At 28.5% G+C, this 17,372-nt stretch overlaps 3 protein-coding genes and 3 long non-coding RNA genes across 12 annotated transcripts; 3 read left to right on the top strand and 3 right to left on the bottom strand.

Moving 5' to 3' along the window:
• Positions 1 to 564: 564 nt before the first annotated feature.
• On the bottom strand, positions 565 to 4,371 carry LOC122534596. The gene is made up of 10 exons (XR_006307934.1): positions 4,285 to 4,371; positions 3,542 to 3,705; positions 3,456 to 3,486; positions 2,779 to 2,875; positions 2,693 to 2,723; positions 2,069 to 2,284; positions 1,248 to 1,530; positions 1,096 to 1,163; positions 948 to 1,012; positions 565 to 739 (listed from the first exon to the last, which is right to left on the bottom strand). It is a non-coding gene; the product is annotated as an uncharacterized LOC122534596 (long non-coding RNA).
• A 79-nt stretch (positions 4,372 to 4,450) lies between these two features.
• Positions 4,451 to 5,190, top strand: LOC122534595. The gene is made up of 2 exons (XR_006307933.1): positions 4,451 to 4,614; positions 5,112 to 5,190. It is a non-coding gene; the product is annotated as an uncharacterized LOC122534595 (long non-coding RNA).
• Positions 5,191 to 5,353: 163 nt separating this feature from the next.
• LOC122534594 (protein lin-52 homolog) lies at positions 5,354 to 6,293 on the top strand. Of its 2 annotated transcripts, none has more exons than XM_043665384.1 (5): positions 5,354 to 5,430; positions 5,504 to 5,581; positions 5,662 to 5,754; positions 5,830 to 5,975; positions 6,063 to 6,293. In XM_043665384.1, the coding sequence occupies exons 1-4, from the start codon at positions 5,391 to 5,393 to the stop codon at positions 5,961 to 5,963; spliced, it is 345 nt and encodes a 114-aa protein (XP_043521319.1). In that variant the 5' UTR covers positions 5,354 to 5,390; the 3' UTR covers positions 5,964 to 5,975; positions 6,063 to 6,293. The 2 variants fall into 2 exon arrangements, with proteins under 2 accessions (XP_043521319.1, XP_043521318.1); XM_043665383.1 differs by having other exon boundaries at positions 5,656 to 5,754.
• On the bottom strand, positions 5,970 to 7,794 carry LOC122534593 (chymotrypsin-like protease CTRL-1). 5 transcript variants are annotated; one of them, XM_043665380.1, is made up of 7 exons: positions 7,342 to 7,793; positions 7,064 to 7,269; positions 6,886 to 6,991; positions 6,665 to 6,825; positions 6,482 to 6,529; positions 6,239 to 6,411; positions 5,970 to 6,152 (listed from the first exon to the last, which is right to left on the bottom strand). In XM_043665380.1, exons 1-7 carry the CDS (start codon positions 7,530 to 7,532, stop codon positions 6,048 to 6,050), a joined length of 990 nt encoding a protein of 329 aa, XP_043521315.1. In that variant the 5' UTR covers positions 7,533 to 7,793; the 3' UTR covers positions 5,970 to 6,047. The 5 variants fall into 5 exon arrangements, with proteins under 5 accessions (XP_043521315.1, XP_043521314.1, XP_043521313.1 ...); XM_043665379.1 differs by having other exon boundaries at positions 6,482 to 6,580; positions 6,886 to 6,982; XM_043665378.1 differs by having other exon boundaries at positions 6,482 to 6,580; positions 7,342 to 7,792.
• A 235-nt stretch (positions 7,795 to 8,029) lies between these two features.
• On the bottom strand, positions 8,030 to 10,826 carry LOC122534592 (PI-PLC X domain-containing protein 1-like). Of its 2 annotated transcripts, none has more exons than XM_043665376.1 (7): positions 10,521 to 10,826; positions 10,135 to 10,289; positions 9,823 to 10,071; positions 9,151 to 9,353; positions 8,865 to 9,072; positions 8,485 to 8,749; positions 8,030 to 8,356 (listed from the first exon to the last, which is right to left on the bottom strand). In XM_043665376.1, exons 2-7 carry the CDS (start codon positions 10,271 to 10,273, stop codon positions 8,113 to 8,115), a joined length of 1,308 nt encoding a protein of 435 aa, XP_043521311.1. In that variant the 5' UTR covers positions 10,274 to 10,289; positions 10,521 to 10,826; the 3' UTR covers positions 8,030 to 8,112. The 2 variants fall into 2 exon arrangements, with proteins under 2 accessions (XP_043521311.1, XP_043521310.1); XM_043665375.1 differs by having other exon boundaries at positions 10,135 to 10,284; positions 10,516 to 10,825.
• Positions 10,827 to 14,967: 4,141 nt separating this feature from the next.
• LOC122534591 lies at positions 14,968 to 15,938 on the top strand. Its single transcript, XR_006307932.1, has 4 exons — positions 14,968 to 15,255; positions 15,340 to 15,407; positions 15,491 to 15,555; positions 15,764 to 15,938. It is a non-coding gene; the product is annotated as an uncharacterized LOC122534591 (long non-coding RNA).
• The last annotated feature ends 1,434 nt before the right edge of the window (positions 15,939 to 17,372 follow it).

Raw genomic sequence — 17,372 nt, 5'->3', positions numbered from 1 at the left:
TACCTTCTTGCACATAAAATTTTATATATCTTTCTATGGAAGGAGTTCTAATCTATCATATATTTCAAATTGCATTGAAGTTCATAATTATAAAATTAAACTAATTAAATCGTTTGATATAAAAGTTATATATTATAAAATGGAAGATGAACTTGAAAGTTATTAAGTATTACATTAATTAGTAATTACTATAACAAAATATATTACTAATATATCAATAATTAATAACTGCATCGTTCATAGCAACGAAGTCGGATGGTATCCGTCTTCTCTGCTACGAAATGCTTAAACGAAATCATTTTAATAAGAATCATTTATAATTTGTCTATTCATATGGATATGGATGCTTTTGCAAACATTTATACTGAATATATTTTGATTTTACACGTAATTGCTGTAACTATATATATTCAAACTCATTGTTAGAATCGCGATGTGCAAGAAGCCCTATCCTGATCTAATACATGAAAAACTTGAAAGAAATATGAAAAATACCCGCGGTCACTATGCTCATCAAAAATTTCTACGTATACAACCAGTCACCCGTGCCGATTCGGACCTTTCGTCCTACGACATGATTGAATGACCGGAGGGACATAAATGCATGCGACTCACGCGATAGATGCGAAGAACGTTGTCATCGATGCTGCACTGGACCAAGGAAAGTCGTTGTGAAGATCCTCATCGAGCAGATACCACTGAGAATCCCATGGTGGAAATGAACGCCAATAAAAAATTTCTTGAAAAGCACAAAGGCACAGTCTTATTTGCAGAAATTTAAATTTCAATAATGACAAAAAATTTAATACTGATAAACACTCTAATAGTTTGAAATGTTTTTATTTTATAGTTATAATTTTACATTGTAAGAGATTTTACATTATAATTTTCAATGGAAAGAGTACTCTAGAGAATAGAATTAATTCACAATGTGCTAAAGTACTTACATTTTTTGTTTCTGAAGCATCGTAAAATTCTCAGGGGACTAGGGGAATTGAAAACTGTAGAGAATCTGTAAAAACATACATAAAACATTAGAATTTGTATTTAAATGCAAAGATGAATCTCAAGTTCGAGATAATAAAAGATTCTTACATTCTTGGCTTTGGAGCTAGCGTTGAATTTTCCTCAAAATATCCCAGAAAGTTGATGCTGTTAAGCGTCTGTAACAAAACGTCAAACATTATACTATGTTATCAAATTCGGAAATTTGAGTAAACTAAAGTAGAATATATAAAATTACTTACGATTATGACCTCCTGTAGAGGCCTTATCCTCTTGAGCACTGACACTAATATACCGAAAAAGAATGTTGAACAAAGAAAATATAAAAAAAGAAAAAATAAAAGACTATCAATGCACGCGTTTAAGATGCAATCGGCGAACTCACTGACTCTAACTTCTGGAATTATAATTTAAATAAATTAATAATCTAATTTAATGAGAGCCATTTTGCTCAGAAAAACATTAACATATTGCGCAACAAACACTGACTCTATCGACCACATTGCGCGTGGTCACAAAAATTTTCTGAAAACAAATAATTTTCTAATTAGAAAAAGAAGGGCATAGAGTACGTCCATTTAGAAAATATTACTGTTTTTCCAGAAAATGATTATAAACTTGAATATGCGCTAAAAATATTAGCTGGAAATTACAAAGTATTTCTCAATACTTGCAGAAATTGTATTCTGAATGAGAATAGTAAGATGCCGCGTCACGTAATATAAATATTCGAAAATGATTGCACGAATTAAAATTTATAGCTAAATGTATTTAAAAAATCATGGCGTCAGCGCTCGCAAAAGGTCTATTCTAGCAAAATATAGTACAGTAAAGTACGAAAATTTTGGATTTAATAATCTGATACAAGAATATATATCCATTTGCAAGTATATACCATTAAGCTACTATGATCTCCATATTCAAAATAAAATATTAATTTATTTAATCTTTTCCATTTTCATCCTTATATCTTTATATAATTACGAAATTACGTATTGCGAATTGTATTTTAAATATATGTAAATTATATAGCAAATGTTACTTGGAGTGAATAAAATGTTACCAATTTTCCGTGAAAGTTCATCAGATTGTTCATATCACATTTGATTTGATTGTTCATTTCATTCATATCCTGCATTTGAGAAAGTAGTAGGGGGTGGGGTGATCTGGTCCGAATAGGCACGATAAGTAAGACGAACATAAATACTGTGTTCCTGTTGTTGTTTTTTACTTCGAATTTTGTGCTCCAAAGTCTTCTACGCTTTACTTTGTTTGAGAACTGGAAAATTTCATATATTACGAACTAAAATTATTAGTTTAACTATTAAATACGTACATTTTTTATAAATTATTATTGAATTTATTGTAATTGTTAAGAATTACGCAGAATTATGAAATTAAGGAGTAATGTAAAGTTAACAAATAAATAAAAATTGTTATACATACGTTATATGTTTATATAATAGAAGTATGTGTGCAAAAGTACATTATAAAATATGTGTGTATATATAACAATGCGTCAGTCAATTACAAAGTTACAATATTTCTACTAATTGAAATTGCGATTATATTTTGGTATAAAATTGTAAATAACTTTTAGCATGGTATGTTCTGTTTAAACGTTTATATGCCATTATTTCTTTAACTATTGGAGATTGTATGTAATAATTGTTTGGTTAAATCTTACCTCGAGTTGAAGTCAAAAATGCACGGTTCATCTGAAAAATTCACAATGCTAACACAAATCCAACAACTAATGATTAATATATTTACCTGAGAACTTTTGGGTAATACTTCTTTCTGGATAATTCTTCTGGATAATTCTGTTCTGTTCACAGGTGAAATGTGCTTCGTTCCGCCATGTTTCCCGCTAAAAATCGATCGTGAGAAATATCGATTATTTCGATAATCGTAGGAAGTAAATTGCGTGTTTCATCGTTGGGGCGCTGTAATCGCTTAATTCACACGAAATGATTGCAGTACAAAATAAAAGACTCTAAATCAAATAATACACAAAATTTATGAAAAATTCTTAAAACCGGAAGGAAAATTTTCACAAACTGATCAAAAATTATCATATTTTAGATTAAGACATAAGAAATTTTATTGTATTACACAACAAGATCATTATGTTTTGCCATTAAATATGTACAATTTTAATAAATTATTGTTGAGTTTAGTATTGGAATTGTTAAAATCTACACAGTATGAGGTTAAGAATCAACAAATGAGTAAAAAATGTTACAGTAAAAGTAAACGGATATTATATATATATAATAAGTTAGTCATATTACATGGTCACTATATTTGTATTGGTTAGAATTGAAATTATGTTTTAGTATAAAATTGTAATTAACTTTTAGTATGGTATGTTCTGTTTAAACGTTTATATGCCATTATTTCTCTAACTATTGGAGTTTGTATGTAATAATTGTTTGGTCAAATCTTACCTTGAGTTGAAGTCAGAAATGCACGGTTCATCTGAAAAATTCACAATGCTAACACAAATTCAACAACTAATGATTTATATATTTACCTGAGAACTTTTGGGTAATACTTCTTTCTGGATAATTCTTCCGGTTAATTCTGTTCTGTTTACAAATGTGGTGTGCTTCATTCCGCCATGTTTCCCGGTAAAAATTGATCGTGAGAAATATCGATAATCATAGGAAGTATATTGCGTGTTTCACCGTTGGGGCGCTGTAATCGCACAGTAATTTTTTTTTCGTTTCAAAACTTTTAATATACTCATTTTAATATACTTTAATATACTTTAGAATTCTTACAAAAGGGAAATTAATATTTTCCTGGCAATTTAGTTTTCTATCGATGCAGTCTTTTATCCACAGACGATGTATATTCATATATCTCGTTTGTGCTTTATGTAAAATTTGTATTTTTGTGCATATATGATTAAAGAAATAGATAGATAGTTTTTATTCTTTGACTATTACATACGTATGTTGTAATTGGGTTACGTGATATATTTTTACATTCTATACATATACACCATATGTATTTTTGTATCTTTAAATTTTTAATAAATACATAAATATCCACGTTCTAATAGTAACTCTTTTTTTAAATTAAATAAATAAATAGTAATTACCCTATTTTTAATTGACAATAATTAAATAAGTGAATAATGATGTTTCTTATTTTTTAAAGTACGTTACATTGAACTATCCTATTTAGCAATCCTATTTAAATAACAACGACTGCTTATAAAGCAAATATTGTGGCAAAATAATAAAGAGAATATTTAAATAAATGTCTTACTCCGGTTTTTTAGTATCCAAATTCGAAATCGCCTAGATTTCTATGGGTTTTTCACGAAGGATTTGCTCTTTACACTTTTCACGAAACTGCCATTTGCACTTGCGAGAATCGCAAGAATTCGTTACGATATACGTTCGATATCTCGCATGTAAACGATAAACGATAGTACATTGATGAAGGTGCATTTGCATTTGTATGCATGTGTATACACATTCAAAAAGCTGTGAAAAGAAATATTATGTCACTTGCTTCAAAAATTACTTTTACATTATGTTGTGCAACTTCAATAGGTTTGGTAGGTTATGTGCATTACATGCAAGAAGCTGAGAGGTAATTTCAAGCATTTTTATTATATTGTAAAAAGTATTTAGGTTAATAATGTCTCTGAAACCTCCTAAACCTTAGCATCGTTTAACATGGATGAACTATCAAATTACAATAAAATTATGTAAAAATATTCTTATTTTTTTAATTCGTTACTCTTAGCAATATATTTTTTTCAGTTAATAGATTAAAACTTAAATAAATTATCGAATTATTTAAAATAACTGTCTCTTTTCATGTCACACGAAATGAACACTTCAGTTCCTACAAATAAATTTCATTTTCTATTTAATTTTTCTGTATTAAAATATTGGTTTAAATTTTTAAACGAACTATTTGTTTTGCAATTAAAAAGTAAAGATTTCAGTACATTTAACCTGTATGTCGTAAATATAAATTATGTATGCTTTGATCCGAGAATTCGATCCATGTTACACGATAAAATTATGTTTTTGGATATGTTGGCTTTTGAAATAATTTCATATATTTACATATTTTTATAGAAAGGAACTTGAAATAGGTGTAAAACGCGATATTGAACGTCAAGAGCGCCATAAATTTCTAAATACTGTATTGTCACAAGAAAAGCAATTGAAATTAACAGATAAATTAATAGAAACTTCTTAAAAAAGGGGTATTTTTTAAACTGTAACTGTATAAATATTGTATGGTAATTGTAATACAAATCTTTATTATATTTCGATTATAATAATATTTCTACGTTCGTATAACGTTTCTCATTTAGCTTTGTATTTGAATATAGGTTAGGTAACACGAATCCAATGAACATAATGACCACAGAAGATCCAGCAGACCAATCAGGTAAAAATATTTAAAGTATCCTTAAACAAAATAATAAGAAGTTCATTTATCTTTGTATATTCTTCATTTACAGATTTAATTTGCGTAGAAGAAAGTCTTATGAGTTTAGAGAAACTAGATAGAGCATCGCCAGATTTATGGCCTGAACAAAGTAAGTGTATAATTATATAGCATGCTCTAAATGAGAATTATGACATATCATATATATATTAACGATTAATGAAGTTCCAGGTGTAAATGAATTTGTAGCTCAAAATTCACCTCAAACAGAACCATCATCTTGGGCTGCAGGTCTTACACCAGATGACATAAATCAATTGCATCGTAAGTTTATATTTGAAAATGAAATTTCATAAAATATGCTTTAAAATGGTAAAAATAGAGGAATTTTTATTTTAGATTTAGGTAATTTGTCAATGGGTGGTTTAATATCCGAGGTTAAAAAATTACACGATATGGCATATCAGTTAGGATTGGAAGAAGCAAAAGAGATGACCCGTGGAAAATATTTAAACATTTTCAAGCATAAATAACAGATATTTTCTGTATGTAAAAAAATAATAATACAACTTTTATTAAGGTATACAATAACAAGCTAATAATTTTTTAATGAACAGTTAACAATTTTCTAGAATCCATCTTGTGTATTTCTGTACATTCACAAAGACTGTTGGGAAGTTGCGATTCATGTTACAGTTGGAACCATATGATAAAATGCCTAACTGAAAATTATATTGGCACAATTGTAGTTTTATAAATATATAATTTAGTAGGAGTTCATAAAATAGTAAGTAAATATTATTATTACCAAAAAATATGTATTTCCTTGTTTGAATAAAAGGGGACTTCCATTATATCCTGAACATGGCACATCATTTCCTATTGTGCATAGTTCGGTAGCTAGCCCTTGGTTATAGTAATTCATGCATTCTTCACTTGATATAATCCTCATTTTCAGAAACTGTTGCTTACCCGATTCCACTTTAAACGTTGAAGACTTTGCAAGTACATTGTGTTTAATTCATTTTAATTGAGTAAATAATTCTCTTACCTTTTTGACGTTCCAACTTGCCCCATCCAACAAGAATAGAATTCATTCCTATATTTATATATCCATTCTTTAATAAGAGACATATAGGTTGCGCCGTTACTAATTATTTGGTATTAAAAAGATGATAATACATAGTCATTGATATATTTTTCACGTAAAAATTAAAGACTTTTTAATAATTACCAGTATATTGTATTGAGTCTTTTAATCGTAACATCGCTATATTATTTGTAAAAGTATCAGCTTGATAATGAGGATGTTTTATTACATAAGATATATCAATTTTTTGTGAAGTACAATCAGGATCAGTATCAATGTTGAACTCGCCAACAAGCACAGAATTCCTATTAAAATATTTAAAAGTCTGTTCGAACTTTTACTTAAAAAAAAATGAATGTACTCACAATTGATAATTACTAGACTTTGCAAGAGCGCAACTGGCAGTAGTTAATATCATGTGCTGATTCAAGATCACACCATTACAAGGATATTTTATTTCTCCTGTGTTACCTATAAGTTTGCAAAATTTTTCACATTTATATAGAAATAAATATTTTATCGTATTTTGTATTTTAGGCTTACTTTTAAATCCAATTCTAGCAACAAAAGGATACATTCCTATAGAATTAACATCACCATGAACGAAGCTTTTACCACAGTCTGAAATCAAATTCGGTTTCGTAAAAGATGCATCTTTTTCTGTGAAAAATGAGTTCATCATATTGCGCTCCATGTTGCAACACACTTTTGGTCTTATACTTTCGTACCCACAAATTGCTTGACGAAATCTAAATTATAATTTCTCTTAAATAATTTATTTATATTTTAATTTCTTATAAAGCGTTAATACATTCATTTACCTATGAATCGGAAGTAGATTGTAGCTCATTAAATTCGAAATGACAGGACAATATTCGACAAATGTGCACTTTTTATCATTTGGACAATTAATTAAATTAATCGGATATGTTTCAATTGTCTGTCTGTTCTGTGTTTGATGAGTGACACTTAGTATGAAGATGTAATAAACAAGTATTGATAGAGACAACATTTTTCTCAACTTTAATCGACTGACGTCGTTTGAAACATATCTGAAACTGATCTGTTTGGCAGATCCTATTTCGTAACATGCAATGTGACACAGATTTTATTACATTCGAAGCATTATTCATTCTTCCGGCGGAAGTCTCATTGTCATGCATAAAACGGTGTGCAAGTGCTTTTGTAGAAAATTTCGATGCTTTTTTTAAATATTATATAATGCTATTTCTATTAGAAAATAATTTTATTTGGAAACTTTATTTGAAAATATATTTTCTTAATCAATTTACTTATATTTTGAATAAATATCTTAAATATTTGATTTTAATGAATACTTTCGCTATCAGCACGCATGTATGAAGCTTACAATTAATTTAAATTTACTTTCAAACTATGAATATACATAATAAATGAATATACATACTTGCCTAAAACAAATAAATTTTAGACACGATTATTTATAATAAAACTATATTATACAAAAACAAAATGTGTAACACATATTGAAGTAAAATTTATTTGATCTTGCAGAATACTTTTTAAAGAATAACATATTATAATTACAAGTTAACTGAACTTGATTAAAATGATTATCTACAATATAAATGACGATTTTCATTAGACTTAATAGCTATTTCAACAATGTCTGTACTTCTTACAAAATCTACTGACACAATATTGGCTGTGTATTGCCAAATAGTGCTGTACCAGTTAGTTACATTTAAATTAACTTTATGCGCCATTTCTCGAAGATTTCTTAATCTATTAAAAAGAATATGTTTAAAATCTGAGGTCAATTCTGCCATTGCTGATCGAGGTATTATTGTGCTATTCCTGCAATGAAATTATGAGATTAGTTTTCTTTCAGTCTTGTACATAATATTTAAGATAAATCTATTTCAATTCTTTTTTTTTTCAATAGTATTTCAAATAGCATAAATATTAAATTTTTTAAAGTTTACCTATTACTAGTTTCAATTTTATACAAATACTGATACAGTTTCTCAGTACTCTTAACGTCTCCCCATTGATGTAACACGCAAGGCCATACGTTAGTACGACTTTTTACAATCTCCATATTCTCATAACCGATTATCAATCGTTTTCTAAAAAACCAAATCTCATTCAACGTGATATTCCATCCATAATTATTTGGCAAAAAATAATTTCGAAATTCATTTTCCAGATACGAGACCAACTTGTGATGAACTGATATTTTATCGAAACCTGTAAATTTGTTACGAAAATATAATTAGTTTAAGACATTATCAATGAAAAATTCGTGGATATGTAATTAAATAAGATTATATTTTATGACAATGATTAATGTTTAATTCATTACCAATAGGAAATTCACGAATATCCATTATCACGATTTCTTCGGTATTATCAAGAAACTTTTTCACTTGATCTATAACAGTTTTCAACGAAACTGAACGATAAAATGGCCCATGATTGGTCCACCATATCTCTTTGGTATCAGGATAGTATGCCACTCTGATGTCTAAATATCGTACGCCGTGTATTAACTGTCCTAGGATGTCTAAATCCTAAAAATTTGTTAATTTATTCTGATAACAAACATATTTAATACTTTACAGATTTTAATTCTATGTTTATTATATTACCTGTGTTACAGCCAAGTTTGAAATAATACTTGTTCTCTTGTCATTCTCATCATATATTGCAGAGTTGTGAGTTCCAGGCAGAAATATTTGTTTCATTTTTAAAGGACCGAGGATATCTTTCCTTTCTTTCATCCAATTTGGCTGAGTTTTGAGACATTCCATTTTTTTAATTTTTTTGTCTGTCAACCATGCTAATTCATACTCTAAAAGAATAGTTAGAATAACTAGAATAATTGTAGGCGAAACATCAGAAATATTTGTAATTTTGTTTTTCAAAAGTTCAGTTTTCATCCGTTTTTGTAATCTAATCTCTCAATTTTTTAAATGAATTAACTTGTGACTAGGATTTCTAATCTGACAGATATAAGAATATTTGAAGATTTCTTCTAAAGATTTCCAATGTATTATTCCATTACAGTGCAAATTAAGTTGTACTATATTAATATTTATATTTAAAATTGATAAATTTTTAGTAATTTTTATTTTAAATTGCTCAAACTCTTTTTCTTCATTTCTAAATAGTTGGAAGATGCAAAAATACACATAGAATGTATATAATATACAAAAATGTTTAAAGCAAAATATGATAACTCATAGTCTATTTATAATGATAGAAATTTCCAATTAAATTATAGGAATTAATGCAAAATTAATTGAAACATAGTCACTGACTTATGCATTTTTTCACGAAGGAAAGATTCGAGCTGGGTATGTATTCAGCCAGTACTCCTGTTTTTTGAAAACCACTACGACCATTTGGAATGACTCTATAAATTACACGTTGAACACCTGTAGAATCTTGTTCGAAGAGTGCAAGTTCATCTCCGGGCGTGATATTTACATTGTTCCAGTATATCTCTATCTCCCGAATTTTTGATCTCGAAATGGTTGGAGAAATAAGTATACCAATCCGGGACTGCCCTAAGTAATGGAAGTACGAGATTTTAGAAATTTTTTCAACGCTATTAGGTGGAATATACTTACAGTTTTCGGAGGAGGAGTTGCAAACTCTGACAGACGAAGTCTCGTTAATTGTCAACAATAAGAGAACTAGTGATATTCTCTCTATGAACTGTGTCCTTGCTTTCTCGTAATTGTGGGAAGTTGATGTAGTGATAGTCATTGTTCCTTGTCCTATATTAATATGATAATATTCATAAAAATAATCGATTTTTGTAACGAAATATAAAAGTAAATACACAATGTGCAAAAACATGTAAAATTTCATAAAAAATAAATAAAATTCGTTAAAATATTTAATAAATTCTGTTTAAGTTCTGTTCCTCTAATAATAACGATAAAAATTATGAGCAATCTAATTGTGATAAAACATAGATTTTAGTAGTCTGTTTTTAGTATACATACCTGCAAAAATTCAATTTTAAAAGTCGGTAAAATAGACTTTGCGCGTGACGTAAACCGTCGACACGCATGAACTGATTCCTGATGAGTGTACAAACGTATGATCAGGCAACGCTCTGGATCCTTTTATTACGCGAAAATTAATTATTATTATCAATCTAAACATACACTCTTGTCTAAATTTAAGATATTATTAGTTTTCTATATAAAATATCAGAGTTTATAACACGACATTAAAATATTGTACGTCTTCAAACTTTCCTTTTAGTAAAATCTATTTGATCTAGAGATTTTAACGAATTTAATGAATTAAATGTTTAATTAACTAGCTTTGCGATAGTTACAAATAGAACGAGGAAAGAATAAACAAATTAGAAGAAGAGAAAAAGGGAGAAGATAACAAGAAACTACGATTTGACTTATGCAACACGATTTTGCAATAAATATTCTTTCGTAATGAAAGATATTTCACGAATGGGTGTTGATCTATGTCTAATGATATTTTTAATTATGTTTTCTTTATACAAAAATTAGGACGTGTTTTAAGATATCAAGCTATGTATATTCATTTACTCGTAAGGAAAATAAGAAAGAATAATAGAAAAAGTTTTTCATACTACCAATTCATTACTGGTTGCGTAAATATGTTGATCTTGCCTTTCATAATGATATGGATTTTTCTCGTAGCACAGACGAGATATATGATATCCATATACTTTGTTTATGCTCATAGTATTGTTTCCTAAGAGGTAATTATGTCAAGGATAATTACAAAAGAAACGACTTCCAGTTTAAGATTTGTGAATAATTTTAATTCAAATTGAATGTAAAAAAAATGGCAAACAATTCTTAAAATATTAATTTGAGACATATATGATTCGTAATGTAAAAAATTATGTTGCTATTAAATAATTTACATTATTTAAATCAGTATTTCAACTACTGTACTAAGTTGATAATATCGCATGTGACAAGAAACAGGTAAAAAGATTAGATATCTTTTAAAACGTGGAATAGAGAAAGATACTGATTCACAGACGACGAATTTTCTTATATTTTATATTTATTGTTAATCAATAATTAAATGTTATATCTATTTCCTATGTGAAAACATATTAAACATTCATTTGTTATTCAAAATTCTTTTTGCGACTTGTCGGTAAATGTATGCAGGTCAATTGTCAACTGTCGGTAAATATATACAGGTTAATTATTTTACCGCAGACCTCAGACACAGACAAGGTATAAGAATAGACCTTGCATTCAATATCACATCCTGTTTTACCGATTTAGGCAGATTATGCACCGCAGCACTACTAGTGATGAGAATTAAAATAAAAAAATATGGACATTGTTGTCAAGTGCTTTGAGAGATATTTTTGAATCAAACGTAGTGATACTTCATCAATGAAGAAATATAACAGCGATTAACGAAAACTAAGGTAAAAAATTCATTATATATTTGATTATTTACATGCACTTAAAAAAGTATTAGAAAAAATTGATAGAAATATATCTTTAAAGGTATTCTCAACGGTGAAATAAGCAATATAGTTTCTACGATTTTCGAATGTAATCGATGTTTTTCGATCGATTTGTAAGCGGGAAGCATGGCGGAATGAAACTCACTTCGTCCGTAAAGAAGAAAGCATTACCTAGACAAATCGTCCAGAAAGAAGCTCTCAGGTAAAAATTTAAATCATTAATTGTTGGATTTGTGCTTATATTGTGAATTTTTCAGATAAAACGTGCATTTTTGGCTCTAAAGGTAAGATTTAACCAAACAATTATTACACACAATATCCAACAATCAAAGAAATAATGGCATATAAAAATTTAAACAGAAGATACCATGCTAAAAGTTATTCAAAATTTTATACCAAAACATAATTTCAATTCTAACCGATAAAAATATAGTGACCATGTAATATGACTAACATATTATATATATCTATAATATTCTTTTACATTTACTGTAACATTTTTTACTCATTTGTTGATTCTTTAACCTCATATTGTGTAGATTTTAACAATTCCAATACTAAACTCAACAATAATTTATTAAAATTGTACATATTTAATGGCATAAATAATAATCCTATTGCATAATACAATAAAATTTATTATGTCTTAATCTAAAATATTGACAATCTTTGATTAAGTTTGTGAATATTTTCGTTCCGGTTTTTAGCATTTCTGATAAATTTTGTGTATTATTTGATTTAGGGTCTTTATTTTTTATTGCAATCATTTCATGTGAAATGTGCCATTACAGCGCCCCAACGGTGAAATACGCAATTTACTTCCTACGATTATCGAAATAATCGATATTTCTCACGATCGGATTTTTACCGGGAAACATGGCGGAACGAAGCACATTTCACCTGTGAACAGAACAGAATTATCCAGAAGAATTATCCAGAAAGAAGTATTACCCAAAAGTTCTCAGGTAAATATATAAATCATTAGTTGTTGAATTTGTGTTAGCATTGTGAATTTTTCAGATGAACCGTGCATTTCTGACTTCAACTCAAGGTAAGATTTGACCAAACAGTTATTACATACAAACTCCAATAGTTAGAGAAATAATGGCATATAAACGTTTAAACAGAACATACCATACTAAAAGTTAATTACAATTTTATACTAAAACATAATTTCAATTCTAACCAATACAAATATAGTGACCATGTAATATGACTAACTTATTATATATATATAATATCCGTTTACTTTTACTGTAACATTTTTTACTCATTTGTTGATTCTTAACCTCATACTGTGTAGATTTTAACAATTCCAATACTAAACTCAACAATAATTTATTAAAATTGTACATATTTAATGGCAAAACATAATGATCTTGTTGTGTAATACAATAAAATTTCTTATGTCTTAATCTAAAATATGATAATTTTTGATCAGTTTGTGAAAATTTTCCTTCCGGTTTTAAGAATTTTTCATAAATTTTGTGTATTATTTGATTTAGAGTCTTTTATTTTGTACTGCAATCATTTCGTGTGAATTAAGCGATTACAGCGCCCCAACGATGAAACACGCAATTTACTTCCTACGATTATCGAAATAATCGATATTTCTCACGATCGATTTTTAGCGGGAAACATGGCGGAACGAAGCACATTTCACCTGTGAACAGAACAGAATTATCCAGAAGAATTATCCAGAAAGAAGTATTACCCAAAAGTTCTCAGGTAAATATATTAATCATTAGTTGTTGGATTTGTGTTAGCATTGTGAATTTTTCAGATGAACCGTGCATTTTTGACTTCAACTCGAGGTAAGATTTAACCAAACAATTATTACATACAATCTCCAATAGTTAAAGAAATAATGGCATATAAACGTTTAAACAGAACATACCATGCTAAAAGTTATTTACAATTTTATACCAAAATATAATCGCAATTTCAATTAGTAGAAATATTGTAACTTTGTAATTGACTGACGCATTGTTATATATACACACATATTTTATAATGTACTTTTGCACACATACTTCTATTATATAAACATATAACGTATGTATAACAATTTTTATTTATTTGTTAACTTTACATTACTCCTTAATTTCATAATTCTGCGTAATTCTTAACAATTACAATAAATTCAATAATAATTTATAAAAAATGTACGTATTTAATAGTTAAACTAATAATTTTAGTTCGTAATATATGAAATTTTCCAGTTCTCAAACAAAGTAAAGCGTAGAAGACTTTGGAGCACAAAATTCGAAGTAAAAAACAACAACAGGAACACAGTATTTATGTTCGTCTTACTTATCGTGCCTATTCGGACCAGATCACCCCACCCCCTACTACTTTCTCAAATGCAGGATATGAATGAAATGAACAATCAAATCAAATGTGATATGAACAATCTGATGAACTTTCACGGAAAATTGGTAACATTTTATTCACTCCAAGTAACATTTGCTATATAATTTACATATATTTAAAATACAATTCGCAATACGTAATTTCGTAATTATATAAAGATATAAGGATGAAAATGGAAAAGATTAAATAAATTAATATTTTATTTTGAATATGGAGATCATAGTAGCTTAATGGTATATACTTGCAAATGGATATATATTCTTGTATCAGATTATTAAATCCAAAATTTTCGTACTTTACTGTACTATATTTTGCTAGAATAGACCTTTTGCGAGCGCTGACGCCATGATTTTTTAAATACATTTAGCTATAAATTTTAATTCGTGCAATCATTTTCGAATATTTATATTACGTGACGCGGCATCTTACTATTCTCATTCAGAATACAATTTCTGCAAGTATTGAGAAATACTTTGTAATTTCCAGCTAATATTTTTAGCGCATATTCAAGTTTATAATCATTTTCTGGAAAAACAGTAATATTTTCTAAATGGACGTACTCTATGCCCTTCTTTTTCTAATTAGAAAATTATTTGTTTTCAGAAAATTTTTGTGACCACGCGCAATGTGGTCGATAGAGTCAGTGTTTGTTGCGCAATATGTTAATGTTTTTCTGAGCAAAATGGCTCTCATTAAATTAGATTATTAATTTATTTAAATTATAATTCCAGAAGTTAGAGTCAGTGAGTTCGCCGATTGCATCTTAAACGCGTGCATTGATAGTCTTTTATTTTTTCTTTTTTTATATTTTCTTTGTTCAACATTCTTTTTCGGTATATTAGTGTCAGTGCTCAAGAGGATAAGGCCTCTACAGGAGGTCATAATCGTAAGTAATTTTATATATTCTACTTTAGTTTACTCAAATTTCCGAATTTGATAACATAGTATAATGTTTGACGTTTTGTTACAGACGCTTAACAGCATCAACTTTCTGGGATATTTTGAGGAAAATTCAACGCTAGCTCCAAAGCCAAGAATGTAAGAATCTTTTATTATCTCGAACTTGAGATTCATCTTTGCATTTAAATACAAATTCTAATGTTTTATGTATGTTTTTACAGATTCTCTACAGTTTTCAATTCCCCTAGTCCCCTGAGAATTTTACGATGCTTCAGAAACAAAAAATGTAAGTACTTTAGCACATTGTGAATTAATTCTATTCTCTAGAGTACTCTTTCCATTGAAAATTATAATGTAAAATCTCTTACAATGTAAAATTATAACTATAAAATAAAAACATTTCAAACTATTAGAGTGTTTATCAGTATTAAATTTTTTGTCATTATTGAAATTTAAATTTCTGCAAATAAGACTGTGCCTTTGTGCTTTTCAAGAAATTTTTTATTGGCGTTCATTTCCACCATGGGATTCTCAGTGGTATCTGCTCGATGAGGATCTTCACAACGACTTTCCTTGGTCCAGTGCAGCATCGATGACAACGTTCTTCGCATCTATCGCGTGAGTCGCATGCATTTATGTCCCTCCGGTCATTCAATCATGTCGTAGGACGAAAGGTCCGAATCGGCACGGGTGACTGGTTGTATACGTAGAAATTTTTGATGAGCATAGTGACCGCGGGTATTTTTCATATTTCTTTCAAGTTTTTCATGTATTAGATCAGGATAGGGCTTCTTGCACATCGCGATTCTAACAATGAGTTTGAATATATATAGTTACAGCAATTACGTGTAAAATCAAAATATATTCAGTATAAATGTTTGCAAAAGCATCCATATCCATATGAATAGACAAATTATAAATGATTCTTATTAAAATGATTTCGTTTAAGCATTTCGTAGCAGAGAAGACGGATACCATCCGACTTCGTTGCTATGAACGATGCAGTTATTAATTATTGATATATTAGTAATATATTTTGTTATAGTAATTACTAATTAATGTAATACTTAATAACTTTCAAGTTCATCTTCCATTTTATAATATATAACTTTTATATCAAACGATTTAATTAGTTTAATTTTATAATTATGAACTTCAATGCAATTTGAAATATATGATAGATTAGAACTCCTTCCATAGAAAGATATATAAAATTTTATGTGCAAGAAGGTACTTCGCGACAGGTAGATTTTTGAATCAAGGCAACAAATTTAAACACAGCTTTTGTATTTTCGAAAATGTGCTTTGATGAAGAAACCGCCTGAGATTGTTTCTGTTAATATTTAATGTAGAGTCAATTGTTTGATTTGGATTGTTTTAGTTAACTGTTAGATTTCATATCTTTTTTAATAAATTCAATTCTTTGTTTTTATTCTCTTTATTCTCATGCAATTTCAATAATTTCTGAAAGCCCAGAGTCATTACAGTTTGAAATAAAATAATGCAATAGTCCGTTAGATGTAAATTACATAAACTAATTATTTTTTTAGTTCAGGATTTTCAGGTTTAACCCCTTCCGTGTTCATTGTCAGGATCTCACTCACGTGCCCAGGTGCTACTTGGGTGGGTGAAAGACATTGGGCACGATGACCATAGTTTGTAATTTTATAAAAAATTTCTCAGCGACTGACAGTGTGTTAGCGTATCGTGCACGACGTATTTTCCGCATATGTATGTGTGGTTAGGATGTGGAATTGCGTCGTTTTTATTCTTCCATTCATTATAAGTTGAAATATCGAAAACATTTATGCACTGATTTGAAGTATGAATTTATTGTATAATAATACTCATTAAATACTCTACAATTATGTTATTAATTATACGATCAGTTATAATAATGATTCCAAGTCAATTTGCACATGTAGTTTCTATAGAAATTATATATATATATATATAAGTTATTAATATTAGCTGTAAATATAAAGGTGTTTTAATCACGTTATACGCAATGGTCGCTAGCTGCTGTCAGTCGATTTCAGGAAAATGGTACGTAAATTAGAGTGTGAAAGTTGTGTGTTAAGCTCGGGTGTCGGAGGCGTCCCG

The sequence above is a fragment of the Frieseomelitta varia genome, unplaced genomic scaffold (genome assembly GCF_011392965.1).
Source record: "Frieseomelitta varia isolate USP_RPSP 00005682 unplaced genomic scaffold, Fvar_1.2 scaffold_616, whole genome shotgun sequence".
In the NCBI taxonomy this organism is placed as follows: domain Eukaryota; kingdom Metazoa; phylum Arthropoda; class Insecta; order Hymenoptera; family Apidae; genus Frieseomelitta; species Frieseomelitta varia.
The sequence above is the reverse complement of the archived record's forward strand: the minus strand, read 5'-3'. Positions and strand labels throughout refer to the sequence as shown.